We start from the raw sequence: 20,365 nt of genomic DNA on the forward strand, positions 1-20,365 counted from the left end.
TAGCTCACTCCAGGCTTGTGCACGTCTACAATCTTCCCCTGACATCCTCTGACAGCTCTGACAGCTGATGGTTGAGAGGTTGTAATGGAAGGAACAGAGTTTTTGGACAGGTGTCCTTTATGCACATTACAAGTTGTAGAGTAGTAAATAAATAGTAAGTAAATACATTAATAAAATAAATTGAATTGAGTAGCTATAATTCACTGACTGACTGTAATCTCTGTCCCATTTGGACACATAAACAATCTGTGGGAACCAAAATCCTGACTGGGTTGTAGGCGATCAAATACTTATTTCACTAAATGACACGCAAATCAATGTACTTTTAACTTTTATGTAATGTCTTTTTTTCTGAGTTTTTTCATTTATATTCTTTTTCTCTGCATTAAAATGAAACGGCCATAAAATGAGAGACTGTTCACAAATTCAGCAGGGGATCAAATAACTATTTCCCTCAGTATAAGGCCTCCTGCTTCTCTTAAACCATCTGCTTCTCCTACTATAGGAGTTATATATAGCTATAGGAGTTATACGGGGAGTGTTTCAGGTTTTTCACTGGAATGAGGCCCATGGTTCTCGCGTGATGCCTATCGAGGACGTGATGTAACAAGTGAGGCAGGGCGCCACCTCCCGATTCTGACACACCAGAGCGCGCTCATATCCAATCGGCAAAGAAGTCTGCCGGTCTCAGTCTGCGTGCAGCTCCCGCTGAGAAAGGCAAAGAAGGCATGTCGTACACTAAGTTTGTAGCACCCCTGGTCAAGGCAAACTCCGGCAGCATCCGAAAACTTCGGATTTCGCCTGCGAGATGCCGCTCAACAGTCGCATCCACCAAAACTCGAGAAGAGAAGGAGCAGCAGCAGATGGATGGCTGCACCGTGGTAGAGGCTGCGCCGGTTGAACTCATCAGCCAGACTAAAAAAACTGCCAAAGCTCCGCTGAGTAAATCCCATATCGACTTCGAAAACACACAGGAAGCCTATAAGAGCAAAGGTAACATTGAGCTGCTCCGGAGTCTGTTGGTCTTCAAGCTGTGTACGTTTGACATCCTGGTTGACAAGAACAAAGAGGTGAGTTGACGGGACTGATCGGCCCGATAACACATCCTCTGTTAACCCTACACACACGTGCGTCCAGATCAGCACCAAACCGGTGCACCGCTTCACCAAAGCTCAATGAACTCTCCGCGTTGGCGCGCTTTGAATGTGTTTCCGCTTTTGACTCGTCGAGGTGAAAATGTAAAAGGGGCTGTAAACCACTCAGGCAGCGTAACCTGTTGTTTTTCTTGTCCCTGTCATGTTTTCAGCTGATGGATCTGAGCAGGAAGCTGCTTGGACAGTGGATGTTTGAGAAGCTGATGAAGATGACCTTCTATGGGCAGTTTGTGGCAGGGGAAGACCACAACTCCATCAAGCCGTTAATTCGGAAAAATGAGGCCTTTGGTGTGGGGTCAGTTTTGGACTACAGCGTGGAAGAAGACCTGACACAAGAGGAAGCGGAGAAGAAGGAGATGGAGTGAGTAGCAAATACACATGTAGGCTGATTTCTCCTTAAGGACTGTGGCGCACATAACTTTGCAAATGCCATATAAGATAAGAGATAAGATAAACCTTTATATATGTGTGTGTCAGGTGAGATTTAGTGAGCTGCATACCCAGGGTTGTTCAGCTCACTAAATCCATAAAAGCCAGCTGAGTCAAGTTTATTTTGTATGGCACAACATCACATGGGATCTTCAAGTGTGTAACTGCACCACATCATAAAAACCCAGAGAAATCAGAAAGCTGTGGAAGAGAGATCCTCTCCATTACTTGTCTGCATGTGTGGCTGTAATAGGAGCCGCACACTAGGAAGAGCTCCAGGACTGAAAAAAATCGCAGTAATGGAATTAGCAGTGTTAGTACAACAAGTATATTAAAAGACTGAGAAACTGTAGTACGTGCAGTATTACCTGATTTGTATTGATATCTTTAATAGTGAATTAAGTGAGTAATTTGACTGTTAGTTTCCACAGAAGTATTTAGGTCTATGTCTCTATGCATATAGCTCATGTTTTAGAGCCTCTCCTCTCATTTTGCCTCTTCTCTTTGGCACATTAACTGACCATATGCACATATCAAAAAAACGTAGTTGTGATATTTGAAATGCTCTTGGTTAACCATTGCCTGTGTCTCTGTATTAAGTTGTCCCTCTGGAAATTATCACTTAAGTTCAAGTTATGTGTCCTACTTGAGTGTTAAAACTATTCCACTGGGCTGCACTTTGATATCAGTGTCCTCTTATCTTATCACCTCACAGACGGCTTCTGTTAGGCTTCTTATCAAAGCAGTGCAAGTCATAACATTTAATGCTTTATAATCAAAACCCAATTTGTTTGTGTTATTCTCAGGCAGTTCAACAGTGCTTGTCCTCTATTGGCTCTCTAAGACAGGCCTCCCTGCTCTGATTGGTTGAGCCAGTTTTTCAGAGATGGGATGGGCATCATTGAAAGGCCTCATGGGTTGCCATGAGAGTTGCTTTCAGGAGGCACATTGAGGCACATTAGCAAGTGTTACACAATATTCTGTGATGGAAAATAACTAAAGTGTTCTACTTAGGACTATCCCAACATGCACAAACAGAAACAGGAGGAACTAAACTGCTTTTTCTGATAAAGACCAATGATGCCTCATTCTAACACTAAGGATAACAGATTCTAACACTAAGGATATTTCTTCTGTACTTTTTTTTAAATTTTTTTTTACAAGTTCTAAAAAAAAAAAATTCTGTTAGTTAATTTAAAAAAAAAAAAAATCAAAAATCTAGTTTTGATTTTTATTTTGGTTGACTAAAATGTTCTTTCAAATTAAGTTTTAGTTTTGAGTTTGGTTTTAGTTCACCTTGGTTATTTGCTTTTGTTCCCCAATGCCTCTCTCACGTCGCAACATAACTTGAAAAGCAGTTCATCGTCACGGTTGCATAAGATTTCATTGTGACTTGTTAAAAAAACAAAACAGTGTCTTTTATCATCATGCAGCCTTCTATCCTTTTGAAACTCTCCAGACTTTCCACTATTCATTGTATACTGTCTTATTACTGAATAGTGTGCTGTGTTATAAAAGTTATTATTGAACTGACTGAAAGAAATGGAGTTGAGAGAAGTTTGCTGTTGCCTTATTTTTTTTTACTGTTCTAATGACAATTCTCTTTTTTTTACAGTTCATGTGTTTCTGAGGCAGAGAAAGAAAGTCCAGGTATGTGTGTCAGTAAAAAACAAAACTAACAAACTTTATTTTATTTTTTATTTTATTTTGCATACTTCTCTGACTAAGAACTGCTGTTGAGTAAGCTGACAAGGCTGAGCTGCTGACTATTCAGCTGCTTCAGCTGTTCGGTAGTTTAGTATGCATAGTTATGCATCCACGTAGTCTAGTCAGGATAGTACTGGTTATAACTGGATCTTGTGGGGGCTGAAATGTCAAGTTCAACAGACACTGCGGGGTGAAGCTAGGTAGTGTTTAAGGGGTTGATATTTAATGTGTTTGTGTATCATTTACCTGTTGGCGATCACTCTGAGACAAACTTATTTTATATTTACTTCAAATTACTCTTTGTGGGAGTTAAATTAACAGTTCTAACGTGTTACATGCACATTGATTTGCAATCAGAGTGGCTAGTTTTAAATGAATAAAGCAAAGCTTGTTTTTGATATCTATTGTGTTCTCAGTAATTGTAACAAACTAAAAAATGCCCCCCTTTAGGATGGAATTCCTTCTGATGATAATCCATTCACGTTCTAGGATGAATGATAGCAGTAAAACTGCTCCTTTAAAATCAAATGCAATCAGTTAAGGCAGCATTGTAGCCATCGCATTGCTTCAGGGCTCTCAGATTTGTCAGAGCTCTCCAATGACCATCCCTGATTTTCCACTACCTCCTTTTCCTCCCTCTGATTTCACAAACACATTTGTCTCTATTACAGTTACATCATCTGCAAAGCTTAAAAATAAAACGCATGCACCTCCAGGATTTTATGCAAGAGGTTTCTTGCATGCTATCTAGGTCCCGAATAAAGCTGACTTCTTTGGGGCAGTCACTGATGCAAGAGTAACGAAATCATGATTTCTAATTTTTGGCCAATATTATTTTTATATGTAAGTATGTGTGTGTTAGAATTACATTGTCTAGCCCTATGGGTTGTTTTTGCAAGGCTGCAAGTGCTTTTTCAAATTTGTTATTCAATATTTATTGATAACTTGAACAAATTTATAATTTTATAATAGGCATTTTTTAAAAACATATAGTTGTTATTAATTGTTGCATGTGTGATGATGTTCATGCAAAGTTTCGTTCAGATTGGGCCACTGGTTAATGGTCATTGGTTATTGGTCAGCCATGTTTTCAGAATCTATTTCACAAATTTGTTAACAAGTTATCAAGAAGACAGCACTTTTCTCTGCACTGCATCCTCTGTAATGCTCCACTGCTACACGTGCTCCACAGACTATATCATGAACTATATAATAACAACAATCCTAAATTCCCTCAAAAATCTTGTTCTTTGCACATATAGGACAAAATATGCACCGGATACCTTTGATAGACCATTATAGTTACATAGTAATGATGTACTGTTTAGGCTCTAATTCTTCTTTGTCTGTGAATTGATTATTAATCATCGGGATATCAAAATCTTGGTAAACTTGAGGGGTTTTTTTTCATGCAACAAACCACTAAAGTTGCGTCTCACTTCAGGTGCAGATCATCGTGAGAAGAAGTACAAGGCCCATCGTCAGTTTGGAGACAGGCGCGGGGGAGTTATCAGTGCACGAACCTACTTCTATGCAGATGAGGCCAAGTGTGATATCCAAATGGAGACATTCATAAACTGCATTAAAGCTTCTGGTTAGTAGTACAACTGCTGGTAAAGCACAGTTTGGGTATCATTTTAATAGTGTAAAACATAAATACTTAAAAAGTAATTTACAAAGTCGAGTATTTATTTAAAGAAAAAAATCAAATTAAAAAGAATCAAGTGACATGAGGTTTGTTGTTTCCTTTCAGGTGGAGCTTCTAATGATGGCTTTTCTGCTATCAAAATGACTGCACTGGGTCGTCCACAGTTCCTTGTAAGATTAACGTTTTTTATTCATTCATTGTTAACTGAAGCTTAGTGTCACAGGGTTTAGACTTAAGTCTTGAATGACCTTAATTTAGCAAAGAAATGTAGCAGAAGAACTAGTCTGATTACAGGAGGATTTGATTTTTTTTTACTTGATCACTTCAAGGTTTTGATCAGTAAAAAAGTAGTTTTTACATCTCAGTGTCAAAGATTAAAAGATAGTTAAACTGTTTGATTTTTTTTCCGTAAACAAGCTACTCTTGTGGTCAGTTAACCCCATTACAAACCCTAGGATAAAACTATTGCTGTTACTTGATAATTAATATGTTGCCCTCTGTTCAAACAGCTCCAGTTTTCTGAAGTCCTGGTTAAATGGAGACGGTTTTTTAACTTCCTCGCAGCGCAACAGGGAAAATCTCAAATGACGGTTTTGGAACAGAAACTGGAGCTGGAGCAGCTCAAGGTGATATGCAAGTTTATGCTCAAATGATGTCTTCATGTCATTTTTTTAAAAGTTATTTTTAAGGTGTTCCAACCTTTATGGTTATCAATAATGAACTGCGGTGTACTTTCATTGTAGGAAAGTTTGACTGAACTGGGTGTTGGAGCCAAAGATGACATAGAGAATTGGTTTACTGGAGAGAAGCTGGGCCTGTCTGGGTAGGACAGTCACTCATTTGTGCACAATTAGTCTCCTTTAACTGCACTCTTAATAATTCTTCATCCAAGTTATTTCTAGTTGTACCTTTATTCAGCTTTTTCTTTTTTATCTTCTCACGTCTTACTTCTAGAACAATTGATCTGTTGGACTGGAACAGTTTAATAAATGACACAACAAAGATTTCCAATCTGCTTATGGTGCCAAACCTTCAGGTGAGTCATCATCATATGACGTTTTAGTGGTTTGGAGGGGGGAGAAAAAAGCTAGTGGATTTCAGCTGTGGCACCTCAAAGAGGTTAAAAGCTGTTTGGTTTGAATGATCACAGGTATCGCTTCATCTCTTCGCTGTTTCTTATTCCCTGTGCAATACACAGAGAAGCTGTTACCAGGCACTCCATGTTTGTTCAGCCATTTCCACTGAAGTGGAAAAGATTATCATGCTTGACTGAACACAAACATGAAGCACCCTTTGCCTTAATGCCTTCCCTACTACTTTTTGTTCAAAACCTTTACTGGCCTTACTGAAAAATTCTCCATGTCTTATCTCTCCATTTTCACTGTGTCACAGCATTACCTTCCACATTTTAGAAGCTTAGAAAGCCAACAAATCCAAACTTTGGAGGCTTTTAAAGGCCAATGAAAAAGATGACTCCCTTTTTCTGTTAATTATTATCAAGTTTTAAAGTAGATAAAATGCTTCTTGCACATGGCATTTCTAATGAATGATTTATCTGTAACTATGTTATTCAATTTATGGTGTAATAAATGATTTAAAAACAGCAGCTATGAGCAATGAAACTGGAAAAATGAAGTGCCAACAATAGCTTTGTTTCTCACCTTGTCTTCATCGCTTTGTGGCAACAAGTTAAATTGACTACCTGGGGGAACATTATGCCTTCCCACCACAAGTAAGAAAAAGATTTTAATGCATTAGAATAGCATGTTTTGGGACTTGATTTGGGAAGTGCTCTGGGCAGCTGACAAATGTACCAAATGTTTCTGGCTCTGATGTTGAACTCTTTCCTGCCAGTCACATATAAATAAAATTTGTGGCTTTATATTAATCATAAAGTTGAGTAAATATTTTTCTGTTTTGGTTGCATAGACCGGCCATCTGGAGCCTTTGCTGAATATATTTACAGAAGAAGAAGAGAGGCAGATGAAGAGAATGCTGCAGAGAGTGGATATTCTGGCCAAGGTGAGGACACTAAGCAACCTGTACCTGCAAATAGTGTGGACAACAATGAAGGGATAGGACAAGGTTTTAGGCGGTGCTTTATGTTTTACTCTTTAATTGTTTTTGTGCACTACAGCATGCTGTAGAGAACGGGGTGAGGCTAATGGTGGATGCCGAGCAGACGTACTTCCAACCAGCTATCAGTCGCCTGACCCTGGAAATGCAGAGGAAATTCAACAGAGAAAAGCCAGTCATTTTCAACACCTACCAGTGTTACCTCAAGGTGAAACTGCAGTTTTCTCAGTGAAGCTGAACTCGACTGATAAACTAGTGTGTTGTGATGATTGTTGCTACTTACTAACCTATTGAAGCACACGGAGTATACTGATAGTGTTTTTATTTTGCAGTATTTCTTTAACTGTTTTATTAGTTAAAGCAATGTTTTATAAGAAACAGGAAGTTTCTTTGCCAGAGTGTTTTCCAAACTGTGGCACATCAGTGTGTTTACCACACAAAAATTTGTCCCAAATCTGCCAGTACTACTGCCAGTTTCTCCCTCACTAATCTGTCAGTAAGTAAGGAGGTTAAATGTATTCATATCGCAGCTTCCAAAATCAAAATCTGAAAACTGCTTCACAGTATAATAAGATGAAAAGGCGTAGATAAAACAGTTACTAAATAGCACATTTGAACGGGTGGGTCTTAAGCAGTGTGCACAGATCTTAAGTCCAGTGGGAACAACTTCAACAGCTTAGGATCCACAACCTCAGAAATACATAATCTCCTTAAGTCCTTAGCCTGGACCGAGGTACCACCAGAAACATGTTTGTACTTCATGAAAATGTTTTACCTCTCATCCAAGCGGCTTCTTCATTCCTAAAACCAAATGGTGGAGAGTGCCAGTTGTATAATCCCTAGTGTGGGTTGTCGCTTAAGATTATTATTAATCATGTGCCTCATCACATGAAACAAGGTCTGAGAAATACCTTTCTTTCCAAGCTTATTGGACTACCGTGAGCTGGATGACTGAGAACCTTACACAGATAGAGGCACCTGACCACAGAGAGTGCTGAAAGTGATCACCACAACCTTCATCTGAAATCCAAACTTTATGTGGAGCCAGTGTAAAGAGAACAAACAGGATCTGATAATTATGACACTTTTCTTGTGATTGTAGTGATGAGGAAGATATAATTACAAGTTAAGAGCTCTCTACATTTTTTTCCTTAAATGATATGGCTTTTTATATATATCTATTAAAAAAAAAAAAAAAGATATTTTGTGCACAGTTTTGCATCTACAGATGTTACAGATGTTTAGCATAATTGTGGTTATCTTATGGTAAGTTTGGATGCCCTTTTAAGTTTGTGTTGTTAATGGCATTTAGGAAGCCTACGACAACGTGACCTTGGATGTTGAGCTGTCTCGGCGGGAGGGTTGGTACTTTGGTGCCAAACTCGTTCGCGGAGCCTACATGTACCAAGAGAGAGCCAGGGCGAAGGAAATTGGATATGAGGATCCAATAAACCCAGACTATGAGGCCACTAACAGGATGTATCATAAGTAAGTCTTGAATTTTTATCAAGCCGCTTGGAGATTCTGCTAGAAATTGCATAAATCCTAACCATCTGCTCCGCTGTTTGTTTAGGTGTTTGGAGTATGTGCTGGAGGAGATTGAACACAGCAGGAAAGCAAATGTCATGGTTGCAACTCACAATGAGGACACAGTGAAGTTCACCCTCGATAAGTACGTTTTGTCCTTGAACACTTTACATGTACAGAGACAAAACTCAGATTTAGTTTGTACAAATACCCTAAAGCTTTCATTCCTGAAGGATTAACCCTAACAGTCTGAACTCATACTTGTATAACTGCTCAAAGTGAAATATTCTTTGTAAAGCCTCCAAAGCAGCTATAGGGTTAGTAGAGAGTGGTGGGACACTATGTTCCAGCTGTGATTATGTAACAGTTCTTTAAAATGTTTTTTCTTTTCTTTTTTGTTTGTTTGTTTTTCCAGGATGAATGAAATGGGCCTGTCACCCACTGAGAATAAAGTTTACTTTGGACAGCTGCTGGGGATGTGTGACCAGATCAGCTTCCCACTAGGTATGTTACACTCAGCACTAATACTAAAGTAAACTGCATGTTGCGAAATCACCGAGGCACATGTCATGTAGGCGTGTGGTCATGTGGTCAAAGACGTACCACTGAAGTGTTGTTCCCAGTGATGTCAATGCTACGATATCCAGGCAGTCACTGACCTTAGGAATGGTGTGAGGTCATGTTGACAGCAAACACTTTGTGTTGCCAGTGCCTTTTACTTAGTGTTCGAAAATGTCACGCTAGTCCTGTCATATTAGTCTGAGGAGAAGTTTAATGCTACTCTTATTTCTGTGAATGATATTAATCATTGTACAAACAGAACATAACATTTATCATCCAGTTTCTTTAACAGCTGCTTTAACTTTATATTTTTAGACTGTTGCTGTTTAAGTCATTTGTTTGATTTTGCAGATGATTGATTCCTCAATACAAAGGAGATATCTATATCTGAGAGTAGTCAGACCTCTGTGTCACTTAATCCTCTATTTTTTTTTTTTTTATTGCGGTTTCGCGATACGACACTGTGCACATGGGCACACTGCTCAGGATTTGTTCATGATAGTGGATATGATACAACCACTGGTTGCTGGGGAAATTCCCCGGCTGGTTGGGAGTGGTCCCTGGTTGCTGGCTCTCACTGGGTAAAACTGGTTGCAAAAAAAGGTGCTGCACTAAAAACCTTCCAGTAATTGCTTGGATTGCCTGTGGTTTTTATTTATGTCTACTAAAACTCTCCAACTAGTAGCCGAGTGGTAGTTAAATGTAAAAGGTTCGCCTTCAAAGTAAAAGTTTTCAAAAGGTAAAGCTTTTATTTTACACGGTTTTACTTCAGCTCGGAAAACAACTGGCCAGTATTTTTAGACAAGTCCTTCACTTTCAGGCAAATAACGAATGTCACTGAGTGCACTCTAGACCTGTGTGGCTCAGCTTGTAGCAGTTATTTTCCTCCAGCCTCCAGCCTTCACTCACAATCAGTCGTTGGGATGGTCTCTAAGCCAGTGTGACTGGGGCCTTATTCACTTGATCCTACATTGTCCCATGATTGTTAGCGGTCAAGTGTCTGCAAAACCTCAATTTATTAGTTTTATTGCAATTTAAAAGTGATTTATTAGGAATTTGATTCATAGTTTCTTCTGCACCATTCATAACTTCACCTTTTTTCACTGAACATTGACACTCCCCATCCCTCCCCCTACGTTGGTTAGCAGAACAGTCAAGCACACAACAGGACTTTGCCTCATCTGTGCGCTCACAACTTGAAATATTCTGGTTTAAACTGGGGTCTTGCATGATTTCACAGGACTCTTACTTCAACTGTTGTGAAACAGGCACAGTTGGACATCACGTAGATTGTGAACGTAAAGACCGTTTAATGTCCAGTCTGACTACACGAGGCATTTGTGTTCCCACATGCACCTCTGTCAGCTGTTGTTTGGAAAGCTCAGGGCTTCAGTGCATGTGTGAATACAACTTGGTACCCTCTTTTTTTGTTCACTTCATTCGTGATTGTTAGCTTAATGTATTCTTGTATTATAAGCAGTATGTATCGACTGCATGCTGTTATACACCAACTCATGACACCAAATTCACACATGGTGGAGACGGTGAACACTGAATCTCCTTCTCTTATCTGAAAACAGGCCAAGCAGGTTTTCCGGTCTATAAATACGTTCCGTACGGCCCTGTCAATGAAGTAATCCCCTACCTGTCCCGCCGTGCTCAAGAGAACCGCGGCTTCATGAAGGGATCCCAGAGAGAGAGAAGCCTGCTGTGGAAGGAGCTGAAGCGCAGACTGCTGGCTGGTCAGATTATTTACAAGCCTGTTTACTAAATCACATTTGCAGACAACATGCAAAGTATTTCTAGGCATTCCACCCTTCTTGGTGTACCTCTGTGTTAGCTGCTGTTTGTAGCTGGGACTTGTCTTTCCTGGTTCACTAAACGACAGAGCAAGAAAGACTATTTTTCAGCTTTACTGACAGATATTTTAAATATTTAAGTATTCATGCAATACAGTAGTGCTGAAATATAAGATGTTACGTCACATTAAAATGTGATTATAGTGTTTGTTTAACTTTTAAACTGGCCTTGATAATTCTTAAAATCACCATACATCTAAAAACATTTTAAAAATAACTTAATGTGTGTGTATTTCTAAATGGTGGTCTTCCCTGATAGACTGGATTGACTTGTTCAGTGAAAGATAAGAAAGTATGTTTGAATGCCAAAGTTGGCCTACTTGTGTGCATAAAAGCAATCCTGTGCTTTTAAAAATTGTACTCTTTGCATGTTGTGTTAAGTATTGTGTTGAGTTAAAAGATAAAAGTGCCTTATGGTTATTTTAAAAAAGCCAGCATTTTTTTTTTCTTACTGTACACCAGTCCAAAGGGTAAACTGTTTTAATTAGGGATTATGTATGAAAACATAATTACTTTGCATTATAGCAACTTTAATTATATTAAAACTGCATACATCTGTATTCGTGTTTGTGGTTTTTAATCATAATCAGTTCTATAAAATTGTAAACAATAGATTTTGCGTCCTGGGAAAGATGATCCCTGTTTCAATCTCTCATGTCCACTCCACAAAAGAGGAACGGCAGATCAAATGGAATTATTGCTGCAGATACCTGCAGGCAAGATAACTACCTAGTCTTTTGAAGCACATGTTTGCAGTAGCAAACCTTCATTCAGCCTCTGACAAAACACACAGCAAACAGAGAGACTCCGTGTGATCCATTTGAGGAGTTATTAATGTTTTGATGCTTCAGTTGTTGACATCTGCCAGACGGTCTAAATTTCACAATCGGTGAAATCGACGACGACATGTTCTGATCCATGAACGGTGACAGATGGGACTGTTGTGACCTATGTTTCAAAATGTTACAAAGTCATGCCGTAGATAATTTAGCAGTTTTTAAGCAGCTTTCATTCAAGTACTACAAGAACACTTGCACTATTATATAATATAAGCTGTGGGCGAGGTGAAATGGCATGTGGCTTTTGTGATCATGGGGAAGAATTTTACAAAGAGGTGTTGTTGTGAGCATCTTTGAATGATTTGTGTTGCCTTATAATTTGTCACCCATACAGTTTATTGTATATGTAGATGTCAAGTTCTGATGAGAGATGTTGACTTGTGTCTTCTCTTTTATTTTCTTGTTTTATTTCCTCATCACTGGTGTATCAAGATATTATGTACTTATGTAAATATATGTAAATAAATAAAATAGTTAATGTACAAAAAAGAAAAAAAAAAGAACAAGAAATGTTTGTTTGTTTTTTCTTATTCACACTGCAAATGTTTATGGTGGTCCTAAAGACTGACATAATTCAGTTCAATTCTCAAATCACTTTTTTTTCTATAGCACCAATTCACAGCAGTTTGCTTAAGGTGCTTTATACTGTAAGGTGAAGACCCTACAAATTTAGAAAGAAACCCCAACATTCAGATCACCCCCTATGAACAAGCACTTTGTGACACTGGGAGGAAAAACCTCATTTTTAACAGGAACAAACCTCTGGGAGAACTATGCTTAAGGAGGGGCAGCCACGTGCCGTGATCGTTGGGATTGAGGAGAAAGAGAAGAGAGCAGAGAGAGAGGGGCAGGACAAAAGACACTACTATGGGAGACAGAGCTTTTAATAAATACTGCTGATTAAATACAACAGTGGTGTGTAAACGGAGAGTGGAAAGAGATGGGTGAAGAAAAAAATGCTTGATGCATCATGGTAAGCTCCTCAGCAGCCTAGGCCTATTGCAGTGTAATTAGGGAAGGGTTTATGGTCACCTGATCCAGTCCTAACTATAACCTTTATCAAAAAGGAAAGCTTAAAGCCTAATTTTAAAAGAAGAGAGATGGTCTGCCTATCGAATCCAAACTGGGAGCTGGTACCATAGTAGAAGTTGTGGATAGTTGTTGCCTTTGCCTTCTATTCTCCTTTTCAAGACTCTATGAACCACAAATAAGCCAGCACTTGTCATGTCTCGGCTGTAGGCAGGCAGGAAGAGAGGACCCAAACTGCAGGACTCACGGAGGCAGAAGTAACTCAAAATACACAGCTTTATTGCTGGTAAGAAGCAGAACAGGAAAACACTAACTAAACTGGGAAAACAGAATAACTAGGGAGGTTGACAGACTGGCGAACAGAACACACAGAGGAAGCGAGGGTGAACAGACGTTAACAACGCGACAGTGAGCACAGGAAAACACAGGGCTTAAATACACTGAGGCAGTAATCAAGGGATGAGAGACAGGAGGGAAACACACCTGGGGAAAATCACAACTGACGAGGCAGGGGAAACGTAAACTGAACATACTCACGTAAGACAAGGACCTTCAGAATAAAACAGGAAACTAACAGACGCAGGACCAGACAAGACACCATGGACAGACAGAGGGACATACGGGCAGAGAAGACTAAGCACAAGCAAAACTAAACATGAGGGCAAGATAACAAAACCTAAACCAGAAATAATCATCATCATCATCATCATCATCATCATCATCATCAAAACAGTATCACAAAGAAACAGCATATAACTAATAATCCCGAGAAAAACCATACACATAAGAATTAATCCCTCACCAAGAATAAGACATATTTATAATCACAATCAAAGCACCAGAGGATAAGGAACAATCCATAATGCAGAAAATAAACTAAAACATAAGAAACTCAAAATGCTGGGTTGAACCGACCCAGGACCGTGACAGCACTCTGAGATCACAGAGAGAAATCGACTGAGATTTCTTACAAGATCCCAGTTACTGGAGGCCAAGGTAATGCCATTCTGAGTGGGTTACACAACATATTTATTAGATATTTCAGATTTTACATAAAGATCTTTTTTAGAACCATGAGCAATAACCTCATTTTTTTTCTGTATTACGGGTCATTACAGGTCATCCCAGCCTTTCTGTCTTAATGATATACCTGTGGTTTTAACTAGTTCATCTGGGTTCATGGGCAGATAAAGCTGTGTGTCATCTGCATAGCAATGAAATGTCTTCTAAAAATACTTCCTAAGGGAAGCATGTATAATGTGAAGACCAAAGAAAGTATTGGTCCCAGCACAGAACTCAGAGCTAAATTTTGTGTGGGAGCAAGTTTCTCCATTTACATGAACAAATTTGAATCTGTCAGACATGTGATTCAAATCACTGCATGGCAATTCTTTGAATATCAATGGTGTATTCTAATCTCTGTAGTTAAATACCGTGGACAACAGTAGCTGCACTAAGGTCTAACAGGACAAACACGGGGACGAGTCTACAGTCAGAGACTATAAGAAAACTATTTGTAACATTCACACCTTCACCTTCTGCACTGCGATGTAGTCTAAATCCTGGCTGAAACTGTTCAAATAAACCACTGCTATGCAAATGATCAGTTAACTGTTTGATAATTACTCTTTTCAAACATTTTTGAAATGACAGGAAGGTTAGAAATCAGTCTATAATTAGCAAAGACAGTTGGATCAAATAAGGGCTTTTTACTAAGTAATGTTTTAAAATCTGTCAACTTAAAAATCTGTGGAAATAAAAGACGAATGACTATTTTAAGACTGTCTTTTGCTCCCTAAAAGCTATTTAATATCCAGCTCCTGCCTCGGGCATTCCTATGTTTATCCAGTCCAAGCTGGTCTAGGTTCAACCCTGCTCTTATCTTTTAGTGAAATACTCTGGATCACCCTCTGACGTATTCTGATGTCAGTGACATCAGCCGTAGCTGTTGCCACACAGGAGTGGGCTCCCTCTGCCAAGTTGATGTGACCTACTGGAACAGATAATTCAGTAAACTGCAACAGCAGCTGAGCCAACACCTGCGCCCAAGTATCTAGGGACAGAAGAAAAACAGTCAGTAAGCCCAGCACACACGGCTATATCCAAACTGTACCATGTCTAACCTGAGCACCAACATTCTATATTGTGACTGTAAACATAATGTCTGACCAGTAAGATTTGTGTTCTCAGGAGTTCAAATTGCATCCATGAACATTTGTACAAGCTTTGAAACAGTATATCCTAGCTACATATATTCTAAACTGTGGATAATAAATAACATGTGTACTAATAAAGTGTGTATGTGGTCACAGAGAACTGACTTGACATAAAAATCTTAATATATAGCTTAATATAAAAAGAAAATGCTTTGTGACTTAACCAGTGCTCGTGTAACTGGACCAACAAGTTCTCCTAAACAGCCTTAAGGTGTTTACTTTTGACTTTACCAGCTACTCCCTTTGGTTTGATACGATGGTTAAATGCTTGAATTTACTTAAACTAGTTAGTACTAATTACTACAATTACTTATTATAAATTGCTAAATAATATTTGGCTAATACAGACTGTTTGAGACTAAAAAAAATAATTTGAGAAAATCTGGCAAAGAGGTAATAATGTGACTGGAGCTAGCACAGAGTTTAGTACACTTCTATAATACAGTAAAAATATATACTATGAGTTATGCACCTCCTCTTATATTTGGAAGTTTCATCAATGCACTATCATCAAAGCCATAACATATTTACCATAACATATACTTGTACATATACACATGAATATGTCTTTTTAGCTTGATAGATTATTTATGGCCTATTACAACAGTTATACAGAGGTGTGTCCTTCAGGTCCAGGCTACTTTGCATACCTGCCCTTGTGGGAGGAGAATTTCTCTTCCTCTTTATCCAGCGGCCAATAAGATACCACTTCTAGGATGGACAAATGCGATTTCAACGTCTAGAAGGGAGCTAACCTCAGCCTAACACCTCTAATGCGGTCATCTTCAGGTAAGTCAGACTCTCACTCTCCGTTTTACTAGTAAAACTCCAACACCGTCTCATTAATACGCAGGCTGAAAATCTTTACTCGACTTACTTATTCGTTACTTGGTGACACACACTCAGCAAATACTCTCATACCTGGGTTGCTATCAGTAGCAACATTTAGTCAGTACAAATGAGCCAAAGTCACATGACACCACTTGACTCCCTTTATCTGGAATGTTTATCTGGCTAATCAGAAGTGAGCATCTTTCCCGTGTCGATAACAGAAACGCAGTAGAAACGTGATGTTCAGTCATTTTTCACTTCAAATGCATTGCTTTCTTTAAGTGAACACGATGCTGTTACTATAAAGAGTGTACTGTTTTTCCATTCTCTGCTGTTTGTTGAAGAGAAAACTGTAAAACCATAAACATGTGTATAGTGTCAACATAGGGGCTGTGTATGTTTTATTTGAATGATGCAGCAATTTTCTCTCTTATCTGCTTAGTCTGGACCTCCCTCCTTGTTTATCATATGGACATTGTTTTAACCTTTTCCTCTTGAAAGATTAAAAAAATATTAATTATATCGTGATAAGTCATTATTCATTTCTGCGCCATAAAAGATGAAAATGAAGGTAATTACTCGGGTTTTGTGCAAGATGCTCCTGCCACAAATGCGTACTGTGGCGCTTGTGAGAGCAGCAGTTAAACAGTAAAATCAAATGAAGTATGTAAATTCAGAGCTGTGTTTGCCTTTCGCCTCTATACTCGCCTCTATACTCATGTGACCTCTGATTTCATTTTCAGGCTTCCTTCTCGTTTCTCATAATGTCAGGCGTCAAAGCAACTAAATGCAAGGCTCTGTTACGAGTTCTGATTCCATGGGTTTTATTGACCAACATCATGGTGGTGCTGTACTGCTTAAGAAACCCAAACCAAGTGAAACTCAGGTAAATATTTCAAAGGGAAGCATTATTTTGTTCATAAAACTTGGTAAACGTGACTTATTGGATATATTTACAGGGGCTCCCAAGAAGACACGTGCCCTCTCGGTGTGGCAAAACTACAAAAGAAAAGTGTGATCAAGCAGTCTCACTCAGAAGAGTGCTCACCCAAAGAGAACATCATGTTTATGAAGACGCATAAAACAGCTAGCAGCACCATCCTCAATATCCTCTTCAGGTTTGGAGAAAAGCACAAGCTCAGGTTTGCATTTCCTGATGGGCGCAATGACTTCTTCTACCCGTCGCCGTTCCTGTGCTCCCAGGTGAAGGACTACAAACCTGGAGAATGTTTCAACATTGTTTGCAACCATATGCGCTTTGATCATCAAGAAGTGTCCAAGCTCCTGCCTCCAGACAGTGTGTACGTCACCATCTTGCGTGACCCGGTGGATCTTTTTGAATCTTCCTTCCATTACTACCACAAAGCAGTTCCCCTTACGTGGAGGATCAGAGGTGAAAACAAGCTGGTAGAGTTTCTGAACAACCCTTGGGCCTTCTACAGTCCAGAGGCTTTCAACTCATTCTACCTAAAAAATCTGCTCTTTTTCGACTTTGGTTTGGATAACAACCTCGAGGCTGATGATCCTCGCGTCATGACAGAAATTAAGAACTTATCAAGACGCTTTCATCTGGTCCTCATAGCAGAATATTTCGAGGAGTCTCTTATTCTGCTGAAGGATTTGCTCTGTTGGACAATGGAGGACATCCTGTACTTTAAGCTTAACGCTCGCAAGAGCTCATCCGTGTCTCACTTGGATGCTGAGATGAGAGCCAAAGCTCTACAGTGGAATGGGGCAGACTGGAAACTCTATCAGCATTTTAATGGTACCTTCTGGGCCAGAGTCGAGGCTTATGGGAGAGAAAGAATGAAGCAGGAGGTAGAGGAGCTGAGGAGAAGAAATGCTGAGATGAAGGACATCTGTATTGAAGGCGGAGGTGCGGTTGAAGCGCAGAAGATTCAGAACAGACGTTTCCTGCCCTGGCAGCCGGTTGGAGAGAGTTCCATCCTGGGTTACAACATTAAGAAAGATATTGATCCAAGATTCAAGACACTCTGTGAAAAAATGCTCACACCTGAAATACAATACTTATCTGAGCTGGGTGTAAACTTGTGGCTCACAAGACTGTGGGGCTGGTTAAAAGATACTATCTACTGACCGCTGAGCCATAGCCTACTGGTTTTAACAAGCGAACTGAGTAAAAATACTAATGTAGTGAATGTTTGTGTGTGATGCTCATCTCCTAACAAATGTTTTCATCTTATTTATTTTTAAACATTTTCAGGTTTTAATAATAAATTCTTACTGGCAGTTCATTGTCATGTGAAAATATGCCTATTTGAACTGTAAACACAGTAATGTCACATTTTGTGCACGTGTTATGGAAGAGAAAGACCAAAACATTGGTTGTGTGTATCTCAAATAATACTCAACAAATACTGTGCTAGTGTGTTAGTGGCAATGTGTTTACGTTTTCTTTTTAACATTAGGTTTAGGCATAAATAGACTGGCTGCTTACAAAGCGAGCATTCCTGTTATATTGTGTTTATGTTTGTTTTCTAATACATTTGTTTCAGGGTATGTAACAGCTCACCTAACCCTGGTATCGGTGTTTTGTTAAGCACATGGTAATCGAGCCATTAGTGAGTCATGAGCGATACCTGGATTCTTGCAGGTGGAAGTATGAGGCAGCGATAGTGTGCCCTCCACTGGCCTGGGACTCAAATGCAGCTGTGTGGAATGAATTCGAATGGCTGAGGCCTTTCTCCAACCCTCTCAATAGTTTACACCAGATGTCTTCATCAATAACATGGTTGGACGCGCGCACCTATCTATTAATCTTCAGTTCAGGCACATGCAGTGACTCAGCTGATTAATGTGTTTAAATAAAAAGCTGTTGTATTTTGCCAAAATTTGCCTCTTTGGCATTTCAAGACTGAAAAGGTTTTAATTAGTGACTTTTAATTTCTTCACTTGGTAGCTGCTGGCAGATGCACTGACACTTGGAGAGTACACAAGCTTCAGTGATACATGGACCTCCTTGCACTGGATAAATTTAAGAGCGTAATCACTTTTCATGTCCATGGAGAAATTCTGCACAGGTTTGTTTCCCTGAGAATGATAGTGATATGCAGAGCATGCTGTCAGAATCATGCTGTTAGATGCACCTTCCCTGCATTGTGAAAATATGAATCACTTTTTTGCTTAAGGACGATTTCTTATACATGTGCTTGCAGCAGAGCTAAGATAGTGTTTTTGCAACTGTTTTTGTGTTTCGTTTCAGTTTAGTTTCCATTTGTTGTGATAGTGGGTGCTTGTTTAGTTATTGAGTTTGATAAGATTAAGTGTTACTTGTAATTATTACAACTGATAAGTTGTACAGTATAAATAACACTGACATCCCATCACTTATTGTCACTTGACTTGGCAAGGTTGTTTGAACTGCTAAGGTCTGAAACAAAATACATGTTTATGTTATGCTATTTAGTTAGCGCAAAACCTTGTGTGAGTCTGTATTCAACTTTTTTCTAAAGTATAAATTTTCCGTTACTAAAAATATTTTTTACACCTACTTTTAGTTTATAGTTAGGCAAAATGTGATAAGCAACAGCAGAAAGCTTGTGACAGGTGTGTTTGAGTATCAGTATCAGCTATACATCTACTGTATAGCTGTGTATAAATGTAACTTATAAAATCTAGCAGCCTGAAAATCATTTACCTTTTGGTGATGTGACTGTTATTTTTGTTATATGAACTCGACCCATTTTTATTGTATTGCAATGAGTGTGGCGACAGTGGTCAATTGGTCCAACCATTTTTGTGGTTATGTGGCAGTTTGCCTCATTTAACTGGGTGCCTTTTCTGCTTGTGTATGTGTTTCCCTCTGCACAATTTCCTTCCCTGCTTAACAGTATAATAAAGTACAAGTGCTTCAAATTGCTGAAAGACAAAATTCCCAAATTTCCTGCTCTTGTATAACTTCCACAAGAAAATTATGGAATTAATAGTTTTTCCTTTTGGTGATCAGTCTTTTAATGCAGGTTTAACAGTGTGCATGAATAGTCACCCATAAAAGCACAAGATCCAAGGAAGTCCAGGAAGACACACACATTGACCTTTGGAGGGGCCTAGTGCTGGTTCTAAGCCTGGAACAGTGGGAGGGTTGGAACAGGAAGGGTTTCCAGTATAAAATCTATGCCATCCTCCATCAAGATATTAAGACTTGTACATTCATTGGAGGGGATATTACAAAATTGTTAAGCATTGACAAATGACTTCAGAGCTCATAGCTGAAAAGCCCACAGCAACTCAACTTCTGCAAATACTAGACAACTGTCTTTTTCCCGTTAAATAGACACCTTGTGTGTGCTTCTGTGTGGATTTTCTTCCAGACCTTCAGTTTTTCTTCTCATCAAATAATGTGAGATTAGTGCTGTCTTTGTAACCCCACAAAAGAGAGACTGCCTCAACAATACACTGTCCTTGTTAAATACAGGTTGAAAAAAAAAATCTGTTTCCTTCAAGAACTGATGCCAAAAAAAAGTAGAAA

General features: G+C 39.0%; 2 protein-coding genes across 2 annotated transcripts; both read left to right on the forward strand.

The window, feature by feature from the left end:
• The first annotated feature begins 630 nt into the window (after positions 1–630).
• On the forward strand, positions 631–12,310 carry prodha (proline dehydrogenase (oxidase) 1a). Its single transcript, XM_003453900.5, has 14 exons — positions 631–1,070; positions 1,307–1,515; positions 3,199–3,233; positions 4,735–4,884; positions 5,044–5,108; positions 5,448–5,564; positions 5,682–5,761; positions 5,893–5,974; positions 6,868–6,960; positions 7,076–7,222; positions 8,327–8,502; positions 8,588–8,686; positions 8,957–9,045; positions 10,683–12,310. The coding sequence occupies exons 1-14, from the start codon at positions 729–731 to the stop codon at positions 10,871–10,873; spliced, it is 1,875 nt and encodes a 624-aa protein (XP_003453948.1). The 5' UTR covers positions 631–728; the 3' UTR covers positions 10,874–12,310.
• A 3,409-nt stretch (positions 12,311–15,719) lies between these two features.
• Positions 15,720–20,318, forward strand: gal3st1b (galactose-3-O-sulfotransferase 1b). The gene is made up of 3 exons (XM_003453857.5): positions 15,720–15,834; positions 16,620–16,762; positions 16,836–20,318. Exons 2-3 carry the CDS (start codon positions 16,641–16,643, stop codon positions 17,971–17,973), a joined length of 1,260 nt encoding a protein of 419 aa, XP_003453905.2. The 5' UTR covers positions 15,720–15,834; positions 16,620–16,640; the 3' UTR covers positions 17,974–20,318.
• The last annotated feature ends 47 nt before the right edge of the window (positions 20,319–20,365 follow it).

The sequence above is a fragment of the Oreochromis niloticus genome, linkage group LG7 (genome assembly GCF_001858045.2).
Source record: "Oreochromis niloticus isolate F11D_XX linkage group LG7, O_niloticus_UMD_NMBU, whole genome shotgun sequence".
NCBI lineage: Eukaryota > Metazoa > Chordata > Actinopteri > Cichliformes > Cichlidae > Oreochromis > Oreochromis niloticus.

Coding starts and splice junctions, on each gene's coding strand:
- prodha (XM_003453900.5), top strand. CDS start 729: ATGTCGTACACTAAGTTTGTAGCACCCCTGGTCAAGGCAAACTCCGGC. Junction 5,109..5,447: donor TGGGTCGTCCACAGTTCCTT/GTAAGATTAACG, acceptor CTGTTCAAACAG/CTCCAGTTTTCTGAAGTCCT. Junction 5,565..5,681: donor TGGAGCTGGAGCAGCTCAAG/GTGATATGCAAG, acceptor CTTTCATTGTAG/GAAAGTTTGACTGAACTGGG.
- gal3st1b (XM_003453857.5), top strand. CDS start 16,641: ATGTCAGGCGTCAAAGCAACTAAATGCAAGGCTCTGTTACGAGTTCTG. Junction 16,763..16,835: donor CCAAACCAAGTGAAACTCAG/GTAAATATTTCA, acceptor ATATATTTACAG/GGGCTCCCAAGAAGACACGT.